We start from the raw sequence: 11,342 nt of genomic DNA, 5'->3' as shown, positions 1-11,342 counted from the left end.
TGAATTTGCAGCATATTCCTCTTGGCCCGGATAATCGCTTCCAATCGGCTTTTAGTGCTTTATGGAAGGTGGAGGCGCCCGTAAAAGTGAAGGCGTTTGGTTGGAGGTGATTTCTCAATAAGCTCCCGACGAAAGACTCTCTTTTTCGCAAAGGTATTCTCAATTCTTCCTCGAATTTAGAATGTTCTTTTTGTGGTGATTGTCATGAATCGTTATTACACTCCTTCTTATCTTGTCGGAATTCTGTTATTGTTTGGAGGGAGATGCCCGATTGGGTAGGAATGAATTATCAAAGTTTTACGAATTTTAAGGAGGGGTTTTGTCATTGGAGTTCTTTTTGTCGGAAAAAGAAAGTCAAAAAGGGAAAGGAGGGAATCATTTGGTTGGCTATTATTTGGAGTTTGTGGCTTCGTAGGAATGATATAGTCTTCAACAATGCTTCTTGGAACTCGAGGGATGTGGTTTGGAGTTGTAAGGCCCTATTGTGGAGGTGGTCTTTCATTGGGAAAATTACTCATTCATATTGTAATTTCTATGAGTTTAGCAATAACCCATTGTTTTACTTATCTTAAAGTTGCAATCGGTTTGTAATTTTCGTTGGTTTTGGTCTTGTAATTGTTGAACCTGTTGGTGGTTAATTTATAATATTAGTCTCTTGCTTTCAAAAAAAAAAATCTCATTAATTTTTAAATTTGTTAGTCTATTTAAACATTAGTGTAATTGTTTATTTATAAATGTTCAAATGAAATAGATTTTTAAATAGGTTAATAGACTAATTGAGTTTTCAAAAAATCTAAACTCAAGCTTAAAAGTAAGTTTATGATAAATTACAAATCAGAATTAAGCTTTAAATTTTTTAGCAATACCATACTCAAATTTAACCAAGTTTAATTCGGCTTAGCTTTTTCACACCCAAATTAATTACCAGTATAGTTTGTTTTTAAGTTGAAATTGGGATCAAACTCTTAACTTATATATCACATTTTAGTATTCAACTTCACCACTCAATCATTATATTCAAGAAAATATGATGCTCTTCTATTCTAAACTGATTTGGATCCTCTACTTTTAGATAGAAAATATAAAATAACTTTAAGCAAAATTTGAGCAAAGTAGAAGATATATGACTAAAGAAATAAAAGAAAAAAATTAGAGAGAAATAACATCAAAACAAACATAGAGAAAAATAAATTAGAGGATCCTTGTCTTTATCCTTATACTCCGCACAGAAATACATGGAGAAAATTCAATTGAATTTGATATCTAGTATTTATTATTACATCATATGTAAATTGGTTATATATACTTATATATAATTCCAGTTTTATCATAAAAATAACTCAGAGAAAATGAAAAACTTTAAACACCTAAAGAGAGCTAGGCAATGTTCTAAAATATTACAGTAAATAGAAATTTATGTACATGTAGGTCCTCAGGCAAATAAATTATACAATCCTTGCCAAATGAAATTAATCAATTTTTTGAAGGAGAAAAAAATAAAGAAATAAATGTCTAAGAAAAAATATACAAGAAGTGAAGCTGAATTACTACTAGCAGCCATATATGCTTATCGAGCTTGAATCTGCATATGGCTGCATCATATGATTTCAGTCACAATTGGATTCTAGAGATTGATAATTCTACAGATCTGAACTAACAGAACCGTTTTGTCACAGCCGTTTTCGCGTTAGCAGACCGTCTTTTAAAACCCTGGTAACTGATAAATAGAGTCGAGTCGAACTGAATTAAGGCGGGGATAGACTAAGATGCAAATCCAAACCGAATCCATCATCAAAGTTAGGCCCTACATCTCCTTGTGAGAACCTACTCAAAGATGGCCCATCAAGTTTCCCAAATTGTGAGCCCATCGTTGACAATGCAGCAGAAGAATCCCCTACTCCGCTAACACACGGTAACAAACCTGCACCAGCAGATCTTGCACTCGTCATAAAGCTATAATTGCTACCACCTCCACCGTTACAGTTACTAATACCGTTGTTACTGTTGTTCACCGACGGGAAAGCGCAACCGTGTGAAACGGATACATGGAAAGGAGGAGGCGCTGTGCGTGGCGGCATGTAGACCCACGACGGAGGAACAGTCGGCATCATAACTTGTCCAGACGAAGAAAGCAGATGTGGAGGCGGTGCAAAGGCGGAGATAATCGGGTTCCGAACAAACGAAACGGCGGCGTTTCGTGAAGCTTGTAACTGTGCGCGTTTGAGCTGTTGGCGCTCTTTTTTGTGAGCGTTTTGGTGTCCGCCAAGTGCTTGAGAGTTTGCGAATTCTCGACAGCAATACTGACACTCGTATTTCCGGTCGCCGGAGGTAGGGTTTAAACTTGAAGCACCGCCGTCTCCGCTGACGGATTCAGTGGAGCCAGACGGTGAAGTGTTTCCGGTACCGTCTTCAAATGGTGGTAGTGGTTGTTGGTGATCGTTTTCTTCGTGGACGCTGAAGCCAAAGAGTTTTAAGCACGTGGTAGAATTGGAGTTTATTGTTCTAGTGTTGTTGTTGTGGATTTGATCTTCCATGGTTGATAAGGTAGTGGAAGTTTGTTTGTAGGGGTTTGTTTGAGGAGGTTAAGGTGGTGTTGAATGTGTTGGGTGTATTTGTATTTATATATGGAATTTAATGATAAAAAAAAAGGAAAAAGAAAAAGAAAAGGTTACGAAACAAACATGATGAGAATTGAAAAGAGTGTGTGTTGTGAGAGATGGAAGTAGGGGTTTGTGCGGACATCCCAATGAGAAGTGAAGTGTGTGAAAATATGGAACACCACCCTAGATTAGAACACCCCACATGGGACCCATATGGATTGCACTTGTCTATGATCTCCTACTACTTTTATTTGCTTGTTCATTTTCTCTTTGTCTAAATATACTTCAAATATCACAGGTGCCTTTTTTGTCAATAGTTAGGAAATAGCTAGATTGATTACGAGAGACTTGTTGTTTTTGTCATTGTCATTAACTTATTATGTTTTATTTTGAATTGCTCTATACCAGCTCCACTCCACTCCACTCAAAAGTCATTAGTTAAATAATCTTTTAAATTACAATTATTTTTTTAAAATATTGGAATTTGGCTTTTTCAACCAACTAATTAAAGAGGATCAATTTCATTATTCACTAGCAATCTCTATTTAAAAGTTCAGCATAACTGTTCCAACATAAAAATACATTTTGTTAGTCAATAACCACTATTTATTTTGTTAAATCATATTAAAAAATTTAAATATCTTATATGACATGACAGAATAATATATTTTCATTAAATAACTGTATAAATTTATACGTCAATATATATTGGTAATATCTAACCGAATTCGTATATAGGCTCAAGGTCCAAATACCGCTCAGCCAAACTTAGAGATTTTAGAATTCACCTACAATATTTATTAAAAGATTTGGCATCTCCTGTATTAAGGTACTTGGATCCCCTACCGTTGCAGCAAGTGTGGGGTCCGTTTGATTTACCGAGAGTAATTTTCTTGATTGGCACATCCTGCACTCTCTTAATAATACTATGTTATTTATAAAATAAAATAAATAAATGCTATTATTGTGATAAAAGCAAGAATGTGATGCATGTGATGGGAGTGTGGGACGGGTTGAAAAATCTATGTATAAAATGATTGGATTAGTATCAAAGTTCAAACCCATGTTAACATTCTATTTTTTTACTACCTGCTTCGCAAGATTCTTATTCATATACGTACAAAACTTGAGTATATATTAATTATACATTTGTTTATATATCATGCATGTACCTGCAGGTTTGAAAAGAAACTACAAAAGTCCTACCAATTAACTTAGCTTGATGGATTGATTATATAAAACATTAATCAAACACATTCATTCAATCAGCGGAGTAATTAATTCCTTCAGATTTAATTAATAATTAATTTTTGGACTCATTCTAGTTATCCTCACAATCACAATTAACCTTTGGAATGTCCAACCAATAATCAGAAATTAAGGGAAACCTCTCTTTAAGAAATTAGGTTAGAAAAAGTATACATGAGTATTTATGTGAGATTAAACTTGCGTGCTCTGATGCTATTAAGCTTAGAATAAGAAGACCAAGAAGAAACATTGCTAGATTGTCGGATTTAACAAATAAATATTAAGAATTTTTTATGTTATAAGTAATTTGTGTTTTAAAGTGGGATGATTTGGCAGGCGCCTCCTTAAATATCTGGTTTTTGTTTGGTAGTTTTATGTTGCTTATTTTGCATTTATGCAAGTTAGTTGATCGGAATGGAACGGCCGGTTCAACAAATCGGACCGAAAATTGGAATTCTTACCGGCCTGTTTAGATCTGAAAATTAACATGTAGAAGAACTAGAATTTAAATTGGAAATTTGATTAAAAACTAATAAAAAGATCAATTCTGAAAGTTGACAGTTTAAGCAAATTTTAAGGTCGATCGAATTTTACTTTTGATTTATAAAAATATCATAAAAGGTTTTGTTTTGAATCAAAATGGTACTTATTTAATTTTTTTTTCTTTTTCCAATCACTATATTACATATTACCTTACAAAAATCAAGGTAAAAACTATTTTCAATTCCTTTGCTGTTCTCTATTCATTTAATGAATGAAAATAAATTCTGTATAATAATACTTAAGACACTAGGAAAGGCAATGGATATGGATTGGATAGAGGGTACTGTAGTATCTATCCCCATGTTCGTGATTTGAAAAAACTATCATACCCGAGCTTATATCCGCATGAATATCAATGTTTGTATCTGTATGCATACCCTATAGGTACCTAAGTACTCATACTCATATCTATTTATCTGTAAGTACTTATACTCATATTTGTTTATCCGCTTTTCTAATAAAAATAATCGATCAATTATAATTTATCAAGTCATATTAAGTTTTTAACAATATTTAAATATTTTCAAAGATATTATTATTGAATTAAGAAATTATCAAACATTTATATTAAAATTTGTTACAAGTTTAAGAGTGATGTATTTAATAAATTTGATAAATTAACATATGTACATAAAAATAAAAACATATTGTGCGAGTATGGAGCGGGGTGGGTACTAAGGTACTCGTACTTACGCCCGTACTCGCTTATTTTAGTGGGTAATTACTCGCACCCCGTACTTATTTTGCAGGTTTTACCTTCCCTATTATGGATAATTTTTACAAATATCTATTAAAGATGAGTCCAATTGTCATTCCTATAATAAACAGATACAATAAAATGCAAAATACAACACAACATATACCATATGAGAAGAGAAAATGACAAGGCAATGTTGAGAACAAATAAATGATAAAGTTATTAATTAACTATTATTATTATGGTGTGCGTGTGTGTGATCTAGCGGTGAAACGCTTGGGTCCTGAGAGTGTGTTCCTCTCAAGGGCTCTGGTTCGAAACCCACTAGGTACAAATTGCTTATTAAAAAAAAACTATTATTATTATTATTATTATTATTATTATTATTATTATTATTATTATAATAAAAGTTTTTAAGCCTACCTAACCTATTAAAAATATAAAACGTTATAAGAAATTAAAAAAATATATTAAGTGTTAATTATTATGAAATTATCAATAAATTATTTTATAACATTTAAAAGATATAATTATTATTATATATTATTATTCTTATATATAAGTAAAAAATATTAATTTATTTATAATCGATTCAATCGGGGTTTAATTTCTGGCTAACCTTAAAACCCTAAATCCATAGGTACATTGGTTCGATGTTCAGTCCGGTTTTGATTACCTTGTATCGATGACACATTTTTGAATAGGGAGCAAATAATGGATAACTTATGGACACTGAAGATTATCTCGCTCTCTTTTAAAATATCCTCTGATTTTAATTTCATGCAAAATTTGCAAATAGTGATTCCACTTGAGTGAATGTGAAGGATTTTTTATGCAGACGAGTGAGAGATTCAGTACAATATGTTTTACTTTAGACAACGAAAGAATAGGAAACGACTTAAAAACCATTGCTTAAAGGGGGTAAATGCCTCACTTTTCGCATTGATCGATATATAAGTTTTTAATTTTTTTTAAAAATCGAACTAAAGTTCTTTTAAAATGTTGAATGTTCTTTTAAAATATTGAAAGCTAAAACCGTATGACTAAAGCGATCAAAACACCACGACACTAACACACAAGCACGTGATGCCCTAAAATGGAAAATAATTGGCCTACCTCCCTATTGGTAGCTAGCCACTCTAGATGCCATGGTAGGTCTGCCAATACGTCAACCTCAAACCATGTTTAATCCTGGGGGCATGGGATGGGGTACCGACCCTTGGCCAGGCACGTTCCCTATCTATACCTCTCGAGGGTAAGGTCACCAACCTTTTTCTTCAACCTTTCTATTAGTTCTCTGTTTTTAGGATTGGCTTAATTTTTGTAAAACAGATAAGAATATCAATAATGTAATAAATAAGAAAAACAGGTACAACAAAGAAGTCCCACTAAAATGACAGAACATGTTATGTTGAAGTAATTCAACATCTGGAATAACATGTCACATGGGATGTTACGACGTCATGCCTGAGCTGAAGTGAAGAGTTTTAATTAAATTTGTGTGATTTAATTACTATAGAAGAATGCAGAATATTCAGGGATATTATGCAAATCAAATAAAGGCATATATACATAACAGGTCTGAAGAATCAATAAGAAGATTTGAGGAATAAATCATAAGAATCAAATTAGAATATTTGAAGTTTACATAGTTTCTAAATATGGAGATATTCACGGAAACTAACAGATTGAAGACCTTGATTGTAGCAGAAGTAACTGCTATTATGTAACAGCAAATAAGTTGTGATTGAAGGCCCAAATCCAATTGGGTATAGGTTATAAATAGAAGCATTGTAACCTAATTTTAGTGAGACAACCAAGAATAGAAAAGATGTAATCATTAGGGTTTGTCGAAGTGAACCTCCCGGGTTGTGGGAAGGTCATTGTAGTCCTCGAAGCCTGTAGGCAAGAGGAGTATGTATTGTTCTTGGAGGAAGCTTTGAAGTAACTCCAAGGTAGTGTTCATAGTCAAGAGTCTTGGCTAGGAATTTTCATGGAAGTATGTCTTCCAAATTGTTTGTCTGTGTGATCAAAATGCGTTGGGTATTAGGTTGTTGCTACAGCTCCTAGGACTAAAGAACTGTACAACATTATTGCATTAATAGGAAGCGGTATGGGGATATTCCATATCTAGAGAGGATCTAGGTATAAGGGTCATTGGGTAGGGATTAAGTGAGGGGTTGTAAATGAGGATGTTTAGCTCTGAATTAATACTGCTGATAGTGGACTTCATTCCTGGCTTGGTATGCCCCTAGAGTATATGTGTTTGTCACCGAACTGGGTCAACAATTATTGGTGTCATTTATCTTTCAGTTTAGCATAAATTTGTGTATATACCTTGCTGATGTTTCTTGACAGATCACATGTCTCGACATCTCTCAAGATATCTGGATCTGTTACACCTGAATTTCAATTGGTATTAGAGCAGGCATCCTGTTCTGTCTCTGGATGAGATCCTGGGAGGATATTTTTTGGTTTGGCAAGGAAGGGTTGTAATGAAAAGTTGTTTGAACATCGTCTGGTGTGAACATGGTCCCTTGAAGTGGAGGATGGACTATGTTGAGCGTCGAAAGCTGTGGTAGGGTTTGGTGTTGGTTTGATTTATTTTCAAACCTAAGGTTGTGCTGCCTGTTTGTGGGATGTGGTGATTAGGTACAAAACATTGTGCCTAAAGGATGATGAGGAGTTATTAAAGTAATTCCGCTGCATGGTATCTCTTTTAAACCGGGTTCTCTTAGCATTAGGGTTTGATTTCCTCCAAAACTGCACCTATGATAGGGCATGAACAAAGCTAGTTCAATCTATTGATTAAGGTGGCCAACGATACTTGAGCTCTTGTTCTCAAGTCCACTCATAAAGGCACTTTAGTTTGGCTGAAGGGTGCTTTTTCAAAGAACATGAAAAAAGAATTGAACCAAGTTGTACTGGTTTCAAATAGAGTCTTCATAATTCTTGATCTCCTTTAGGAAGTAACTTTGAATCTGGCTACTCTTGGTGAAACTGGGTCGTCTGCATTGGAAGGGATGCTATTGATACAATAATATCTTCAGGACCAATGCCAGCGGTATATTCCAAGAAGAAGGATTGGTGAAACTGGGTTCTCTGTTTTTAGGATTGGCTTAATTTTTGTAAAACAGATAAGAATATCAATAATGTAATAAATAAGAAAAACATGTACAACAAAGAAGTCCCACTAAAATGACAAAACATGTTATGTTGAAGTAATTCAACATCTGGAATAACATGTCACATGGGATGTTACGACGTCATGCCTGAGCTGAAGTGAAGAGTTTTAATTAAATTTGTGTGATTTAATTACTATAGAAGAATGCAGAATATTCAGGGATATTATGCAAATCAAATAAAGGCATATATACATAACAGGTCTGAAGAATCAATAAGAAGATTTGAGGAATAAATCATAAGAATCAAATTAGAATATTTGAAGTTTACATAGTTTCTAAATATGGAGATATTCACGGAAACTAACAGATTGAAGACCTTGATTGTAGCAGAAGTAACTGCTATTATGTAACAGCAAATAAGTTGTGATTGAAGGCCCAAATCCAATTGGGTATAGGTTATAAATAGAAGCATTGTAACCTAATTTTAGTGAGACAACCAAGAATAGAAAAGATGTAATCATTAGGGTTTGTCGAAGTGAACCTCCCGGGTTGTGGGAAGGTCATTGTAGTCCTCGAAGCCTGTAGGCAAGAGGAGTATGTATTGTTCTTGGAGGAAGCTTTGAAGTAACTCCAAGGTAGTGTTCATAGTCAAGAGTCTTGGCTAGGAATTTTCATGGAAGTATGTCTTCTAAATTGTTTGTCTGTGTGATCAAAATGCGTTGGGTATTAGGTTGTTGCTACAGCTCCTAGGACTAAAGAACTGTACAACATTATTGCATTAATAGGAAGCGGTATGGGGATATTCCATATCTAGAGAGGATCTAGGTATAAGGGTCATTGGGTAGGGATTAAGTGAGGGGTTGTAAATGAGGATGTTTAGCTCTGAATTAATACTGCTGATAGTGGACTTCATTCCTGGCTTGGTATGCCCCTAGAGTATATGTGTTTGTCACCGAACTGGGTCAACAATTATTGGTGTCATTTATCTTTCAGTTTAGCATAAATTTGTGTATATACCTTGCTGATGTTTCTTGACAGATCACATGTCTCGACATCTCTCAAGATATCTGGATCTGTTACACCTGAATTTCAATTGGTATTAGAGCAGGCATCCTGTTCTGTCTCTGGATGAGATCCTGGGAGGATATTTTTTGGTTTGGCAAGGAAGGGTTGTAATGAAAAGTTGTTTGAACATCGTCTGGTGTGAACATGGTCCCTTGAAGTGGAGGATGGACTATGTTGAGCGTCGAAAGCTGTGGTAGGGTTTGGTGTTGGTTTGATTTATTTTCAAACCTAAGGTTGTGCTGCCTGTTTGTGGGATGTGGTGATTAGGTACAAAACATTGTGCCTAAAGGATGATGAGGAGTTATTAAAGTAATTCCGCTGCATGGTATCTCTTTTAAACCGGGTTCTCTTAGCATTAGGGTTTGATTTCCTCCAAAACTGCACCTATGATAGGGCATGAACAAAGCTAGTTCAATCTATTGATTAAGGTGGCCAACGATACTTGAGCTCTTGTTCTCAAGTCCACTCATAAAGGCACTTTAGTTTGGCTGAAGGGTGCTTTTTCAAAGAACATGAAAAAAGAATTGAACCAAGTTGTACTGGTTTCAAATAGAGTCTTCATAATTCTTGATCTCCTTTAGGAAGTAACTTTGAATCTGGCTACTCTTGGTGAAACTGGGTCGTCTGCATTGGAAGGGATGCTATTGATACAGTAATATCTTCAGGATCAATGCCAGCGGTATATTCCAAGAAGAAGGAATTGATGTTCTATGCAATGCTAGAACATTACTTCAGCAAGTATGCAGCTACCGATTGAAGAGTAGATGTTTTGGGTGGTAAACAAAGTGTTATGAATACTTTTGTTATGAACCTACTCCAGATATGGAAGAGGAGGCATCTTGTTTATGCAGGTTGATCAGGACACGATCAACATTCTATTTACCTCTGAGTCTGTATATTTCTAGCCAAGGTATATGGGAGTACAATATTCGAGCTCTTGAGAAGAACTCATAAAGGCATAACCACCAGAGCCCTTATAAAAAGAATGAGCTCATATCTAAAGGATCTTGTTGTTCGAAGGAACCGGATTGATGGAATCTTGGTTATGGTTGTGGAACAGATTCTATTCATCTTGGGCTTACAGTATTCAGGATGTAAGATTTTTGTATGATATTCATGTACTTTTTAGCAATTATGAAGGAGAATCCTCAATTTGAACCTAGAAGAACTTGAAGGAAGTGTCAGACATAATGTCTTGACATCTGAGAATTTATTTTTCTCAATATGTCTGGTAGACGTTTCAAGAATAGAATGAAGGTCACTTACTCAAACCTGGTTCAATAAGCAAGTCTATTAGAACATTGAACTCCTGGCCTATTGGCAAAGTCTTCTAAAGGATGGACAATTTAGCTAAAGCAATGAGGAAGTACGAATCAAAGGATTAAGGTCTCCTGGTATGTACTTGAAGCTTTTCTTTATTGCTTGGGTTCACTTATGTGGTGTCCTCTTATAACGAATTAGTGGGAGTGCAAGGAATGACGAGTGATCCTTGTGCTTTAACGAAGTAGACTTAGCCTGAACAGTCTACTCATGACTAGTAAAAGACCAAGTGCGTTGAAATCTACCTCAGATACCTATTAGAGGGAATCTCTTCTATAGGTGTAGAAAAATGGCATCCAAACATATCATAATCAAACAGGAGGTCTAAATGCTGTGCATATGAGATATGGTCTTTTGAAAGGTTGATCAACTATCAATGTTTGATTCTCTTGGATCCCCTACGAGAGTGGTAGGTTGCTATGAAAGTCATCTCCAGAATCATAGCAAGATTCTGAAAGTCAAGGATAGGATCAATGGCAAGTAACTGACCAAACAAGGAACGGATAATGTGACTACGTGAAGAATCCACTCACTTCAACTGGTGCATAATATTATCAATTGTCGTCTTCTTTGTAGTTTAGAGACAGTCTTATCAGCATATTGTACCTCTAAAGGAAGAAAAACACCTCATCTACTGGTTGTATGTGTAACAACCCATATTTTTCCTTAATTAATTTAAATTGAAATTAAATTATTTATTAGGATTATTTGGCATTGTATTGGATTTATTGGAGAATTATGGAA

General features: G+C 34.7%; 1 protein-coding gene across 1 annotated transcript; it reads right to left on the bottom strand.

Moving 5' to 3' along the window:
- Window positions 1–1,248: 1,248 nt before the first annotated feature.
- Window positions 1,249–2,813, bottom strand: LOC131646010 (zinc finger protein GIS3-like). Its single transcript, XM_058916188.1, has one exon. The coding sequence runs from the start codon at window positions 2,532–2,534 to the stop codon at window positions 1,746–1,748; it is 789 nt and encodes a 262-aa protein (XP_058772171.1). The 5' UTR covers window positions 2,535–2,813; the 3' UTR covers window positions 1,249–1,745.
- Between the last annotated feature and the right edge of the window lie 8,529 nt (window positions 2,814–11,342).

Source organism: Vicia villosa, linkage group LG2 (assembly GCF_029867415.1).
Source record: "Vicia villosa cultivar HV-30 ecotype Madison, WI linkage group LG2, Vvil1.0, whole genome shotgun sequence".
Lineage (NCBI taxonomy): Eukaryota > Viridiplantae > Streptophyta > Magnoliopsida > Fabales > Fabaceae > Vicia > Vicia villosa.
Note: the sequence above shows the minus strand (reverse complement) of the source record. Positions and strands in the feature narration are given on the sequence as shown.